The 16,130-nt window shown below is 46.0% G+C and overlaps 1 protein-coding gene across 2 annotated transcripts in view; it reads left to right on the top strand.

The window, feature by feature from the left end:
* Positions 1 to 2,035: 2,035 nt before the first annotated feature.
* The window catches only part of KIFC1 (kinesin family member C1), a 51,590-nt gene continuing 37,495 nt past the window's right edge, over positions 2,036 to 16,130 (top strand). The window contains exons 1-2 of one of the 2 annotated variants that reach the window (XM_068250193.1): positions 2,036 to 2,130; positions 13,158 to 13,269. In XM_068250193.1, coding sequence (XP_068106294.1) covers positions 13,168 to 13,269 — 102 coding nt within the window. In that variant the 5' untranslated portion in view covers positions 2,036 to 2,130; positions 13,158 to 13,167. Of the gene's footprint in view, positions 2,131 to 13,157; positions 13,288 to 16,130 lie in introns of both variants that reach the window. The other variant, XM_068250192.1, reaches the window with a different exon arrangement.

Below are 16,130 nucleotides of genomic sequence, written 5' to 3'. Positions count from 1 at the left end.
TACTGCGCAGGCTCAGTAGTTCTGAGCCTGCGCAGTACAGCCCGGAGGACGTCCGATGACGTCATCGCGCCGGCGTGAAACGCACCATGGAGCGCAGAAGAAGCCCGGCCTGGCCAGGTCGGGTCGGCCACCGGAGACCACCGGGAGCCTGCGGAGCAGCGCCGAGGGCACCTCCTGCCTGCCACGGGCTGGAGGAAGCCCCAGGTAAGTGGAAATGGATTTTTATTTTTTTTAGTTAGTCCCTGAACCTTCCCTTTAAGGTGGCTATACAACACTCAATAAAACAAAATCCAATTTCCTATTTTTTTATATAAGTTGATCGGGAATGGTGGATTTTTTGAAGAAATTGCATGGTGTAGGGTAGATTGAAAACTTTTTTTTATTAATTGGGTGAAAATTGAACACGTTTGAGTGATACAATGGTCAGTTTTTCAAATGGTACTATCAATCAGAAAACTTGATTGTAATTCTCAGATTGAAAAGAAATATACAGAATTGTATGATCAAGAAAATTCACCACCACCGATCGACTTATATACAAAAAAAAAATTGGAACTTTGATTTCTCGTGCGAATAGAAAAAAAACTTTTCATTTTTCTGCAAAACCAATTGTTTTTATTGACTGGTTAAAAATTGGATATCTTTATTGTATAACGTGTGACCTTAACACTAACCTCTCCTGTCCTCTGCCCAACACTAACCTTGACTCCTCAGACACCTAACACTAACCACCACCCCTGCCAGATATCTAAATCTAACGTCCCCCTTTCCTCCCCCTACCTCCCTCCAGAATGCAAATTCTGCATGCACCAATTGGCATAAATCGTACTGTGCATGCAGAGAAGCACATACTGAGGGGCAGCACTGCACGCATTGTACAGGGGGAAAAAACACATAAACATGGGGAGGACAGATAATGTTCTGGATCAGATTTGATCTGGTCATTCAGGCAAGGGCGTAACTAGAAATCACTGGAGTCCCCTGCAAAACTTTGGATGCTCCCCCCATGCAGATAAAAACAGACAGCAGTGAAGCACACATTTTCTCTCTCAATTACATTAGCCTCTGTAATAAAACGTGCATGTTTTCACACATTCAGACACACGTGGCGTGCAAAAAATGCATACAGAAAACCGACAGACAAGTGTGCTCCCAGCCTCAGCTTATTACACTCACTCTGTCCATCTTTGATGAAACAGAATTGGCTCTGCAGTCTTCTACTCCATCATCACCACAGTACACAGCACTTGGGGAGGAGTAGAGAGTTTGGGCACTGTACAGAACAGCCTGTTGCACACTGAATAGGGACTGTCTACAAATCTTTGTCTGCAAAACTTGGTATGATTCCTTATCAGTGACTGAGCAGATGCAGTCATCAGAACAATTGTGCAGAGAGCAGAAAGTTGCTTCTGGGCCCCCCTGTGACTGCATCCCTTGCAGGGTCTATTGTTACGCCCCTGGGCACTCTAGTTCTGCAAAGCAACAGTGCTATCCAAATATTCACAAAATCCAAGCTGTATACCTGAAGTTACAATAAACTTAGGAGATTGATAACTGCATCTGTAGAAATATACCTGAATAGGAGCACATTGCTACCAGGTGAGCTCAACACCTTCCAGGACAACTGGTCAGTGACTGATTTTTATTTTCCTACCCTGCCTCTTAAAAGAGCTATAATTACAGCAGCCAACTGTCCAGCTGCCATTTTCCCGAAGTCCGAATGCTACGCAGTGTCTCCGGCAAGATGGCTACTCTCTAGAGGACAGCACGAAGCTCTACATCAGACACCACCTCTCCTTGCTTACGTTATCTCTCATTGGCTAAGAGCTTTTCCGGTTCCGCCTTGTTTTTAAAAATAGTCTAATAGCGATTTGAGCAGCGCCGAAGCCGCACGCTGATTGGTTTAGGCTTTACCAGAACTCCGCCCCCGGAGGCCTTTCATGAGGCCTAGCCAATAGCGACCTGAGGAAGTGCCAAAGCTGCGCCGCGATTGGTGGACGGCTGTTGCTGGGAGCTGATCGGTGATTGGTGGAGACGGTAGGCGGGCTTTCTGATTGCTAACGGCAGCGGCTGGTTTGAATGTGGAGATAGGGCGGCTGACGGAGGCGAGCTTGTGTCTGAGCGGAGAAGGTAAATAACGGGGAGCGGAAGAGGGGTCACTGCCTGACTGCCTCACGCTGCACGAGCTGCATCTGATTACCACACACTGTGCGATCTAATCGTACAATTTTCATGTAAAGCTGGCCATACACCGATAGATTTACAGCAGATTCCACCATCAGATAGATTTCTGTCAGATGCCTGTGAAGTATAATCTGACAGGAATCTTTCTGATGTGTGCCACACACTAGGAACAGATTTCAATCTATTGGAAATCGATGTAAAGGCATTATTGGACCATTAGATCCAATGCAACTCTGTGGGCCATCACAGATCAACCTAGATCTTCCCTGATGTCAGATCAAATTGATCAAAAGTTGCCACAAATCAACCAATCACGTGGCAATTTATTTTTGATCGTGTTGATCAGTCGATCGAAGGCTGAAATTGATCAATGTATGGGCCCCTCAAGCATACCTCAGATAGACCTCTATGGGCAGATCAACCAAGAGTCGAATTCTGACACGATCTGATCATTGATCTGTTGGCTGCCTATACATCAGCAAGACCGATGCTTGGTCGATTTCAGTATGAAATATCCTGGGAATTGGCCGCTGCCTGCTACTGTCCCCCTAAATGTTAGTTGTCCCATGCATGTAAATAATATACCTGTCACACTGTCACCTGAGTCTCCATGCTGTATTTCTGCATTGGTGCCCCACATGAGTTTCAGCGTTGTGGCATATTGGGGTGCGTGTGACATCACACACGCCCCACGTGCTATATGCATCATGTGACACGTGAATGTGGACGCACATCGCGGACACTCGGGGGACAGTGACAGGTAAAATCATGCATTGGTACTGAGGGGGCAGCTAGCATTTGGGGGGACAGCAGTCAGGGGTTCCGTCACTCCACCGCAGCATCACTCGCCGATATTGCCGCAAATCCGAACGGCTTGAGGTTTCCCAGCATGTCTGATGCATTTGACCAATTATGTCCTGTAATTGGTCAAATCAGCGATGCTTGTTGCGCACCAATTTCTATCCAATTCAATAATGGAATTTGGTGGTCCATCGGCCACAAAATCAACAGATGTATGGCCACCTTTACAGAAGAAGGGCTAGCCTAAAGCCCTGTATATGGGGAGGAGAAATCTCTGTTGTCCAAAAGTGGACCTGAACTCTTGCACAGGACAGAAGGAAAACGCAGAGAAAAGCACTCTGTATGTATTTACAGAGTTTAGCCTGTTTATTCACAAGTTGTAATTTGATCTCTTCCATGTCACATGACTGCCATGGCATAGATGGCAGTTAGAGACTCTGAAGCGAGAATAAATCTCGCTTCAGAGCTTATAGTTAGCAGGGGCACGTGTACCCCTGCTAAACCGCCGCTATAGCGCCGCTAAACTGGGGTTCTTTCACCCCTAAACCCCCCACTGCGACACTTGGTCGCTTCTGGAGGCAGGGCTAACGGCTGCAGCCCTGCCTCCAGTCGCGTCTATCAGCCGCTCATCGCCGCCTCTCCCCCGCCCCTCTCAGTGAAGGAAGACTGAGAGGGGCGGGGGAGAGGCGGAGATACGCGCTGACAGACGCGCGTGGAGCAGGGCTGCGGCGGTTAGCCCTGCCCCAACCAGGAAGCGCTCCCCCGCTACATGGAGGGGCATTTGGGGGTGAAGGGACCCCCGTTAAGCCGCGGGATAGCGGTGGTTTAGCAGGGGCACACGTGCCCCTGCTAACTATGAGGTCTGAAGCGAGATTTATTCTCGCTTCAGACTCTCTTTAACCACTTGAGGACCCACCCTTTACCCCCCCCTTAAGGACCAGCGCTGTTTTAGCTGATCTGTGCTGAGTGGGCTCTGCAGCCCCCAGCACAGATCAGGGTGCAGGCAGGGCGATCAGATCGCCCCCCTTTTCTCCCCCCTATGGGGATGATGTGCAGGGGGGGTCTGATCGCTCCTGCTGGCTGTATTGTTGCGGGGGGCACCTCAAAGCCCCCCTCCGCGGCGAAATTCCGCTTCCCCCTCTCCTACCTGGCCCCCTGGTGATCGGGGCTGCACAGGACGCTATCCGTCCTGTGCAGCCTGTGACAGGACGTCCCCTGTCACATGGCGGCGATCCCCGGCCGCTGATATGCCGGGGATTGCCGATCTGCCTTACGGAGCTGCTGCGCAGCAGCGCCGTACAATGTAAACAAAGCGGATTATTTCCGCTTGTGTTTACATTTAGCCTGCGAGCCGCGATCGGCGGCCCGCAGGCTATTCACGGAGCCCCCCGCCTTGAATTGACAGGAAGCAGCCGCTTCCTGATTAATTAGCCTGCAGCCGGCGACGCAGTACTGCGTCGCTGGTCCTGCAGCTGCCACTTTGCCGACGCGCGGTATGAGTGCGCGGTCGGCAAGTGGTTAAGTTAATTTGAAAGTACAGGATGGTAACAATATGTCTGTTTCCATGAATCAGGAAGTAGAAACAGTGCAGATTTATTTTAGGATTTGTATCTGCTTTAACAAAGAAATGCTTTTTGATTAAAGGTTATTATGCTGTTGTGTCTTTTAGAGCAAAAAGGAGGTCTGAGTTCAGGTGCGCTAAAGGATCGTGTAGCGATCTCTGCCTGGCGACAGAGCATTGCCAGTGCTGTATAGATGCATCATCAGCCTCCCAGCTAGTGACGCATCTGTTATGCGAAGGAGAATATGCGGCTTACAATGGAGCGAATTTCTGAGGATGGGGGAGTGAGCATGCGATCGTGTGGTGCTCTGGTGTCGGGGATCAATAAAAATCCCTCATTCCTGATCTTTATCAGATGTCACATGGATGCCATACACACTGGTCTGACTCCCAATTCTTGGTCGTAGCGGTTATTGTTGTTCACAGCCAAGTTCAGACCAGCATATGTATGTAGCCTAAGCACTACGTCCCAGATGTGCCAGGGGCTACAGTGCTGCCCATAATTATTCATACCCCTGGCAAATTTTGACTTAAAGGGACTCCGAGCAGTGCAAAAACTATGGAAAGATGCACATCATTTTAAAGCTCTCTTTCTCCTCTTTCTAATGATATATAAACCGCTGCCCTACGCCTTTTAGTTTTTGCTATTTTCGCGATTGAAATTGCCGCGGCCGCGATTTCTATCGCGGAAATAAAGAAAACTAAAAGGCGTAGGGCGACGATTTAGGTGTCGTCAGAAAGAGGAGAAAGAGAGCTTTAAAATGATATCCATCTTTCCATAGTTACACTGTATTACACAGGGCGACTTTTTCTCAGTCAGCAGCTCCATTCAGCAGAAAAAGTCGCCCTGTGTAATACAATGTAACTATGGAAAGATGCATATCATTTTAAAGCTCTCTTTCTCCTCTTTCTGACGACACCTAAATCGTCGCCCTACACCTTTTAGTTTTCTCTATTTTCGCGATCGAAATCACAGCCGCGGCAATTTCAATCGCGAAAATAGCGAAAACTAAAAGGCGTAGGGCGGTGGTTTATCTATCATTGGAAAGAGGAGAAACTAGGAAAATTTGTACTTACCTTCGGTAATTTTCCTTTCCTGATACAACTCCATGTCGGCATACTCTGGGTTAGGCTCCGCCCCCTTAACCCCTATAGGACCCAATAAAATTATAAAAGGGGCTGAACACCCCCTCCCTGCATTCTAGTATAGTACTCAGACCTATGGACCCTTGATGGGTGGGTCGCATGCCGACATGGAGTTGTATCAGGAAAGGAAAATTACCGAAGGTAAGTACAAATTTTCCTAGTTTCCTGATACCTCCATGTCGGCATACTCTGGGATTTAACTAGTAGAATAAAAGACAAGACGGGTGGGATATAATGCAATAATTACTTATTTATCAACCGCCGATAACACTTTTCTCCCAAAGTTTACAGTCGACAGTGCACCCGGATCCACTCGGTAGTGATTAATGAAGGTATTCGTGGAAGTCCAATTCGCCGCCTTACAAATGGTGGTCAATGAAACTCCTGAATACGCTGCCCAAGAAGAGGCTATGCTTCTTGTAGAATGTGCCGAAGTAGAAGGAGACTCAGTCCCCCTGGCTCTATATGCTGTTTTAATAAGTCTGACGATCCATGTGGCAATTGTCCTTGACGTCACCTCCTTTCCTTTCCGCGGACCTGAGGGACAGATGAACAAATGCTCCGTCGTCCTAAAGGATTCTGTGTCCAGCAGATACTTCCGTACAATCCTGGCCACGTCCAAAGGATGATCCTGTTCCGGAAACGTTGGCAAGTTCCACTCTTGATTTAGATGCCTTTCTGACACCACTTTCGGCAGGAAGTGTAGCAGTGGTCTTAGTACTATCCTATCTGGGAAGAACATCAGATAAGGATCCTTATAGCCCAAAGCCTGAATCTCTGAGACCCGCCTTCCTGAAGAGATTGCAATGAGAAAGGTTGCTTTCAGAGTTAGATTCCAAATTGTGCATTGCTCCAAAGGCTCGAATGGCGGACCTGACAGATATGACAGGACCAATGGTAAGTCCCAACTTGGCATCGTTTTGCGGATAGGAGGCCTAATTTTTAACAAGGCTTGGAAAAACTGTTGCATAGCCCTTTCTGAAGCTAGTCTGTATCCAGTTAATGCCGAGATAGCTGACACGTGTCCCCTTAATGTGCTGACACTTAATCCTAGCTCTACTCCCGACTGGATAAAATCCAGTACTTCCGGAATAGACGGATTCAGATAGTCTATGCTCTTTTGCATTGCAAAGTCAATAAACTTTCTCCAAATCCTGTGATAGGTTTTGTTTGTAGATTTTTTCCTTGCCTTTAGCAAGGTTTCAATTACTGGCTCTGAGAATCCAGATCTCCTTAAGATCCCCCTCTCAACCTCCACGCAGTCAGCTCTAGTCTCTGCGGGTTCTTGTGAAGGCACAAATTCTGGGATATGATGTCCGGAATCTTCGGTAATCTCATCGGTGGACATAAGGACATATGTAACAACAGAGGGAACCACGGCCTCTTGGGCCAGTATGGGGCAATTACAATTGCCTCTATCTTTTCTGATAACAGTCTCTTTAGAAACCTCAGGAGGAGCGGAACCGGCGGATAAGCATACACTAGAGCCGCTTTCCACGGGAGAGTTAACGCATCTGTCCCCATTGCCTTCGGACAAGCTGTCCTGGAGAAGAAACTGGGTAGTTGACTGTTTGTCGATGACGCGAAGAGGTCGATTTGTGGCAACCCCCACTGGTGCACCAGGCTCATAAACACTGACCTCTTTAGTTGCCACTCGTTGTTCTTCATGGTTCGTCTGGACAACAAGTCTGCTTGGATGTTCTGCACTCCCGGAATATATATAGCTCTCATTGCCATCCAATTCTTCTCTGCCCATTCCATCAGCGGAGCCATTTCCTTCATCAGAGTGGCACTTCTGGTTCCCCCTTGCTTCTGTATGTAGGCTACCGCTGCCTTGTTGTCCAACTGGAAGCATACCGCCTTGTTCTGTAGAAGGTGGGCAAATCTTTGAGAGGCCTTTACTGCTGCTCTCAACTCTAGTACATTCGACACTACCCCAAGTTGGGGAGGAACCCATATATCCTGGACCCATTGATCTTGACAGTGTGCTCCCCAACCCAATTGGCTGGCATCCGACGTAAGGATGGTCCAGGTATATGGAATTAATGAGTGTCCCAGTAGTAAATTGGAATCCTCCATCCACCACTGCATCGACTCCTTTGTCCCTTCCGACAACCAGATTTTCTGATGCATTGATATTTGATTCCACTGTTCCAGGAATTCCCACTGCAATCTTCTCATATGCCACCGACTCCATCTGATCATCGGTATGCAGGAGGACATTACTCCTAGTAATTGTAGACACCTCCTTGCACTGCTCCATGGCCTCTGTATTGCCTGTGAGCACATATTCTTGATTTTGTCGGTCTTCTCTACCGGAAGTGATACTGTGTTCTCCCTCGTGTCGAAGAGAGCCCCTAGGTAAACTAGGTGTCTTGATGGGCACAACTGGCTCTTCTGTATATTTATTACCCAGCCTAATTGAGTCAGAAAACTCATAGTTCGATCTCGATGACAAATCAACTTCTCCTCCGTCTCTGCCAGTATCAGGATGTCGTCCAGGTAGTGATGTATTCTTATCCCCTGGACCCTCAGCATCGCAATTACTGCAATTAAGACTTTTGAGAATGTCCTTGGTGACGTTGATAGTCCGAAAGGAAGAGAAGTGAACTGGAAGTGCAGATCCAGTAGTGCAAACCTCAAGAACCTTTGGAAGTCGTGATGAATCGGTATGTGTAGATAGGCGTCCTGCAGATCTATTGACACCATCCAATCGTTTGGGCTTATTGACAGTATGATCGACTGAAGTGATTCCATCTTGAATTTTGCCAGGGCGATTGATTTGTTCAGATACTTCAAGTCTATAACTGGTCTGAAGGTGCCGGTTTTTTTCTGTACCAGGAAGATAGGCGAGTAAACCCCCTGAAATCTTTCCTGCTGAGGCACTGGAATCACTGCCTTTTGTTGAACCAAGGATTGCACATAATCTTTTAATGTTGATCTTTTCTGCACCCCCCTTGGCAGGCGGGTAGGCACAAATCTGTCCTGTGGCTTTGACTTGAATTTCCATTTGTGCCCTTTTGAAATTGTAGATATCACCCAAGGATCCTGAATCTTTCCCACCCAGACTTCTCTGAAGGCTCTGAGCCTGGAACCTATCGGGGATGACTGGGTGGGCGCACCTTCAAAAGGACTGCTTAGAAGTCCCTGGATTCTGTGCTGCCTTGAGATTCCTAGACAGCGATGCTTGCGAGCTCCTCCAGTTCTTTCTGAATTGTCTTGCTGGCTTGTAACTCTTGCTGTCCTTAAATCTATTGTAGGTTTGTCTTTTTCCCGTCGCTGCTGGTTTTGATTGTGGCCTATCCTGCGGTATCAATCCAGACTTTCCGCCTCTGACCCTTGAAATAGCTTTATCCATTTCACTACCAAACAGGGTTTGACCATCAAAGGGAATCTTAATCCAGTTCTGCTTCGAACTCTGGTCGGCCTTCCATGGCTTCAGCCATAACGCCCTCTTCGCAGTCACTGCACTCAACATAATGCGTGATGACGATCTCAGCAAGTCTAATGAAGCTTCTGCGATAAAATCCGCCGTAATCTTCAAATCCTCCAGAGCAGTTAGAATTTCCGTTTTTTCCATATCCATTAGGATGGCCTCTTCTACATTAGATACCCACACCTTCATGGCCTTTGCCACTGATGTTAGTGCAATGGATGGTTTGCACGCCGTACCTGCTGCCAGGTAAATCTTCTTAAGATCATTATCAATACGCCTATCCAAGACGTCAATAAACATCACTGAATTTTCCATTGGTAATGTCACATTCTTAATCAGTCTTGATAGTGACGCGTCCACTGTTGGTGGGTTTAGTAGAAATGGTACTTCTTCATCCTTCAGTGGGTACAACTTTTGAAATCTGTTTTGTATGGAGGGTTTGTTTTCCACCTTCTTCCACTCCTCCAAAATCACATTCCTTATTTCCTTCATTAATGGAAAAGTTGAGGCCTTTTTCACTAAATGGGTATAGTATTCCTTGTTCTGCTCTGGCTCTTCCTCCTGCTCTGTCCAATCCAGTGCTTCCTTCACTGCGGCTATAAATGGAGCCGTTAGACTGAAGCTGAATAAACCTGGTATATCTTCTTCCCCAGTGTTTTCTGTGGAGTTGTCATTGTCTTCTCCCAATACCTGAGACGACGTAGAGGCGTGAGCGGAAACCTCCTCCCTTACGACTCTCCTGATGACGTCCACTATTTCTTCTGACTTATCCTCATTACCTTTTGACAATTGTCCAAAACATGATCCACAGACTGTTTTATCCTGCAGAGCTGGATTTGGGCAAGCCCAACACTGCCCTTTATCTGGAATGCGCCTGGAAGGTGGCGATCTTGACCTTTCTCTAAAGTGATAATTATCATAGCTATGATGGTGACGGTATCTGTAATATGAATCACTCCTCCGTCTTGGTGACCTTGACCTGGACCTTGAACGTCTTGAATCCTTATGACTTTTTTTGGATTTATGTTTTTTCGGCTTTGACGGTGACCGAGATCTTACTGGCACCACACTCGATCTTCTTTCTTCTTCTTTAGAGCTGGAAGACACAAACAACAATTTATGTTGTTTAGCGATGTCCCCACCAAACTCTTTTTTCCTTTTTTTTTTTTTTTTTTTAAAACACTGTCCCTTTAAATTCAGAATGGACCTTACCCAGAGGGACTATCATGCTCTGATTCATCGGCACCTGCAGGATCCACTGTGAGAATAACCAGAAACAAAAGGAACCAATTAGACCTCATAAAAAACCAAAGACTTTTTTTTTTTTTTTTTTTTTTTTTAAAACTGAATCCACTTACTTCTAGCAATCTAAAACACATGAGCCACCAGTACACAGCAAGCGTTGAGTCCTGCAGCAGCAGCGCTAGCTCCAACCTCCCTCCAGGATGACAGCCAGCCTGCTACTGCCTCCTATGCTCTTTAAATAGAGCGCTGTCGGAACGTGCCCAGCGCAACTCCGCCGAATTGGCACGTTCCCTGAACCAAAATGGCCGCCGCCGCTGCCCAGAGCCTCCCACCACATGCCGCGCATGCGCAGAAGCAATTTCCGGACGCCGCCGACGGCTCTCGCCCGCCTCCATGACCAGCATGGCTCCTCATACTCCATGCAGCACCAGGGACGCACGGAACAGACCACCCAACGGGTGCACAGCGGATCCTGTCATTTAGACGGCAGGTACCGCAGAGCATGATAAGCTCACACCCAGGACGCACATTTAGAAGCAGTGGTGTGTGAGCCAGGCAGGAAAAGAAGTTTTATAAAGAAAAACCTGCCTCAGGTAAGGCGCTCAATGAGCTTTATTTTCCTCTTCTTTCTGAGTATCCAGAAATATCAAAACATACCTGCAATGCTTCTACCTACAGCCAATACCTAATGGGTCCCATAGAGGCTGAGGACGAAAAAAAGAATGCAGGGAGGGGGTGTTCAGCCCCTTTTATAATTTTATTGGGTCCTATAGGGGTTAAGGGGGCGGAGCCTAACCCAGAGTATGCCGACATGGAGGTATCAGGAAAGAGAGCTTTAAAATGATATACATCTTTCCATAGTTTCTGCACTGCTCGGAGTCCCTTTAAAGTTACTTTTATTCAACCAGCAAGTCGGTTTTTTTGATGGGCAATAACATAGGTGTCTCCCAAAAGATAAGATAATGTACAAGAGGCATTATTGTGGTAAAAAAACATTTCTCAGTTTTTGTTAACATTTAAGCAAAACGTGTCCTGTGCAAAATTATTCATACCCTTCTCAATAATGAATAGAAAAGCCTTTATTAACTACTATTATAACAAACGCCATCACCCTGATCTGTAGCTCCCTCCACACATTTTCAATTGGATTCAAGTCAGGATTCTGGCTGGGCCACTCCAAAACCTCAATGTTGGCTAACCATTTCTTCACCACTTTTGCGGTGTGTTTTGGGTCCTTGTCATGCTGAAATGTCCACTGGTGCCTAAGGCCAAGTTTCTCTGCAGACTGCCTGATGTTGTCCTTGAGAATCCTCATGTATTGCTCTTTTTTCATGGTGATGTTTACTGTGATGAGGTTCCCTGATCCATTGACTGAAAAACACCCCCAAAGCATTAGGTTCCCACCACCATGTTTGACAGTGGGGATGGTGTTCTTTGGGTTGAAGGCTTCTCCTTTCTTACACCAAATGAAAGAAACCTCATTGTGACCAAACAGTTCCATTTTTGTTTCAGCTGACCATAACACAGAAGACCAGAAGTTGTCTTCTTTTTCCAGACGAGCATTTGCAAAGGTCAAGCAAGCTTTTGTGTGCCTTATCTGGAGCAGTGGTGTCCTCCTTGTTCTGCATTCATGGAACCCAGCAGTGTGCAGTGTCTGTTGGATTGTCTGCTTTGAGACATTGCCACCAGCAGAGACCAGATTCACCAGGTTGGCCTTGGTGGTGATCCTTGGATTCTTTTTCACCTCTCACTATCCTGCTGGCCAGCACAGGTGTCACTTTTGGCTTCTGACCACGTCCTCTGAGATTTTCCACAATGCAGAACATCCTGTATTTTTAATAATACTTTGCACTGTAGCTACTTGAACTTGAAAACATTTAGAAATCGCCTTGTAGCCCTTTCCTGACTTGTGAGCAGCCACAATACGCATCTGTAGGACCTCACTGAGCTGCTTTGTCTTAGCCATGACTGTCCACAAACCAACTGCAGAGAGCTGCTGTTTTTCACCTGTGGAGTTGATTAAAACAACTGTTCCCAATTAATCAGGGTAATTGGGATGCGTTAGAACAGCTTGGACTATTTGGAATGGTACAGAACAACTGGATTTTCCCACAGACTCACCGTTTGAGAAGGGTATGAATAATTTTGGACTGGACACTTTTTGCTCAAATGTAAATAAAAACTGAGAAATGTTTTTTTTGTTGTTTTTTCCCCTACAATAAAGCCTCTTGTACATTGTTGTATTATCTTTTGGGAGACATCTGCCATTTCCTGTCAAAAAAGACTTGCTGGTTGAATAAAAGTAACTTAAAGTCAAAATTTGCCCGGGGTATGAATAATTATGGGCAGCACCGTATACTGTGTATACCATTCTGTATTACTGTGTACCCCATGTTTATTTCTCACTCTGTACAGTGCCACAGAATATGTTTAGAAAACAACTCTTCTAATGCATTCAGTTTTCTTGCTCTAATTACATAGATGATGTTATGAACCAGAACCACTAGCATTTTGCAAGGCACTAATGCTAAGTACACACAATGCAATTTTCTGACAGATTTACTGTCCGATCAATTATTTCCAACATGTCTGCCCGATCTAATTTCTGATAGATTTTCCATAGAAGTTAGTGGAAAATTGATTGGAAATAATCGATCTGACAGTAAATCCTCTGGTTTTGGGTGAAGCAACACTAATTCACTAATGGACTTTTTACACTACTCGATATAGTTTGTTTTTTCTTCTGGATGAATCTAATTTACATTTTCCTTTTTTTCCGTAAAGAGTTCTCAATATGGAGGAATCGATGGAAAAAAAGCCTAAAGTGTCCCGTCTGCCCGTCCCGCCGACCAGGAAGAGGGCGCTGAGCGATGAGAACCAGGAGCAGATGGCCGTGGTAAAACCAATCCTGGGGGTTTGTTTCACTTCTCTACTCTTCTTCCACTCCTCTGATACGTTGTCTGGATTTCCTGCATCGGGGGTTCCGCTCCTTCCACAAATGACACTTTCTCCAGCACATTCTATACTTGTAAAGCAAACCTGTGTCAAAAGCAGGGCTGTGGAGTCGGTACAAAAATCTTCCGACTCCTCAGTTTATGGAACTCCAGGTACCCAAAATGGCTCCGACTCCTTGACTCCGACTCCTTAGTCTAATACTTAAGAGGGCTGTGGATTTTTTACAAAAATCATCCGACTCCTGACTCCGACTTCTCAGTTTATGAAATCTCCGACTCCGTGTGCCCAAAATTGCCTCAACTCCGACTCCACAGCCCTGGTCAAAAGTGGGGTTACCAGGGTAAATGCATAGGAAATGTGATAGCTGGCGCTTGCCCCCTGCCTGCTTTTGTAGCCCGTCCTATAGATTTTAATCCATGCTTGAAAGTTTACTTTAAAGTGGACCTAAACGCTTTCACATGACAGAAGGAAAACTGAGCAAAATGCATCCTGTGTGTTGTTAGAGAGAAGGGCCTGTCTAATTCCCCCTCATCAGCGATTAATTACAAGTGTAATTTGATCCCTTAGCTGTGTCAGCACAGAAACTCGGCAGACCCAGCTAATATGTAAACACAGGATGTTAACCCTTTGTCTGCTGCTTCCATGAAAGCAGTGAAGTAAAATTGATAACATTATAATAAATTGGCCGCCTGTGAGCCATTTTGCCACACTTCTTTTCCTCGTATAAGACTAGTTCTCTTCTTTCACATGGTTTGATGTGTGCGGAATGTGCTACTAGGGATGATTTGTGCTGTCTAGTAGATAAGAGATGGCGCCTGTGAATCTCACCAATCAAACTTGCCTTAAATTAAACAAGTCACTGCTGAAAGCAAATGCCTCTAATAATAATTAACGACCAACTGATCTTATCTATTTATATGTATTCATTTATGCAGTACTGTATTGTCTTCCAATAGTTGGCTCAGGTATTTTGTAAGGAACCAATCAGAATCTAGGTAGAAGGAATGATTGGAATATGTAACTTTTATCCTGAGCCGCCTTTGTCAGACATTGCTATGATTCAGTGCATGTCTCCTGTACAGTAAATAAACAATACTTTACTTCCCAAGGATCAATTTGTGGTATTTCACAACAGCAGGAAGAAGACACACTGCAGATGTATTGCAGGATTTCTATCAGTTGTAACAAAGACATGTTTTTCTTTAAAGGTTATGCTGTTGCTTATCTTTTTGAGCAGAGCGGACGTTCTGAGTTCATGTTCGCTTTAAAGGCGTGTAAGAGGAATACGAAGGCTGCCATCTTCACGCCCTTATAATCAATACCAGTTCCCTGGCTGTCATGCAGAGCTTTTCCCTTCTGATCTACTTGCTCATTTGGGGGCCAGTGACTAAAAGAGGAACTCCAGTGAAAATATAATAAATTGCTTAATTTTTATAATAATTATGTATAAATGATTTAGTCAGTGTGTACTCATTGTAAAATATTTCTTTTCCCTGATTTACATTCTGACATTTATCACATGGTGACATTTTTACTGCTGGCAGGTGATGTCAGTGGAAGGAGACGCTGCTTGTATTGTTGGCAGTTGTAAACAGCTGTTATTTCCCACAGTGCAACAAGGCTCCCACAGTGTGATGTCATTACCTCAGAGCTGTGAGGCGCTGACATCACACTGTGGAAGGGGTTTCACCACAATATCAGCCATACAGAGCCCCCTGATGATCCATTTGTGAAAAGGAAAAGATTTCTCATGGGAAACGGGGTATCAGCTACTGATTGGGATGAATTTTAATTCTTGGTTACGGTTTCTCTTTAAAGTATTCAGCTACATACACACTACATTAAACTCAGCCAAGGTGGCCAAGAAAGACCGCCTCAGGCAAGAATCTAGCGTGTAGAGATGCCCAACCAATCCCAAGCCTGTTCCATGTCTCTCTTTCCCGCCCCATGTGTCATCCCCTCCATAGCAACAAAATGCATAGGAATAAAGCTGCCACCCTCTGTATTCCTCTTTCTTACAGTTCCCTTTAACCTGCTGGGCGGTCTGGACGAGCTCAGCTCGTCCAGTACCGCCGGAGCCTGCCGCTCAGGCCCTGCTGGGCCGATTTGGCTCAAATAAAAAGCAGCACACGCAGCCGGCACTTTGCCAGCCGCGTGTGCTGCCTGATTGCCGCGTGCAGCGGCGAAAGAGGGTCCCCCCAGCCGCCTGAGCCCAGTGTAGCCGGCGCTAAGGGCTGGATCGGAGGCGGATGACGTCACTCCGCTTGTCGCCATGGCGACAAGGTAAGCGAAACACGGAAGGCCGCTCATTGCAGCCTTCCGTGTTACTTCTGGCCGCCGGAGGTGATCAGAAGAACGCATCCGGAGCGCCCTCTAGTGGGCTTTCATGCAGCCAACTTTCAGTTGGCTGCATGAAATAGTTTTTTTTTTTTTTTATTAAAAAAACCCCTCCCGCAGCCGCCCTGGCGATCTTAATAGAACGCCAGGGAGGTTAAAGCAGACCTGAACTCAGAACTTCCTCTCTGCTCTAAAAGATGCAACAGCATAATAACCTTTAAAGAAAAACACTTTTTGTTACAGCAGCTAGAAATTCTGCAATCAATCTGCAGTGTCTACACAGGGTTAACATCCTGTATTTACTAATTAGCTGCTCTGCTGAGGCAGCCAGCTGAAGCAGCTGAGAGATCAAATTACACTTGTGATTAGTCACAGATGGGGGTTATTAGACAGGCTAAACTCTCTAAATACACACCGGGTTCATTTCTCTAGGTTTTCCTTTTGTCCTGTGCAAGAGTTCAGGTC

Source organism: Hyperolius riggenbachi, chromosome 8, assembly GCF_040937935.1.
Source record: "Hyperolius riggenbachi isolate aHypRig1 chromosome 8, aHypRig1.pri, whole genome shotgun sequence".
Taxonomy (NCBI): Eukaryota; Metazoa; Chordata; class Amphibia; order Anura; family Hyperoliidae; genus Hyperolius; species Hyperolius riggenbachi.
Note: the sequence above shows the minus strand (reverse complement) of the source record. Positions and strands in the feature narration are given on the sequence as shown.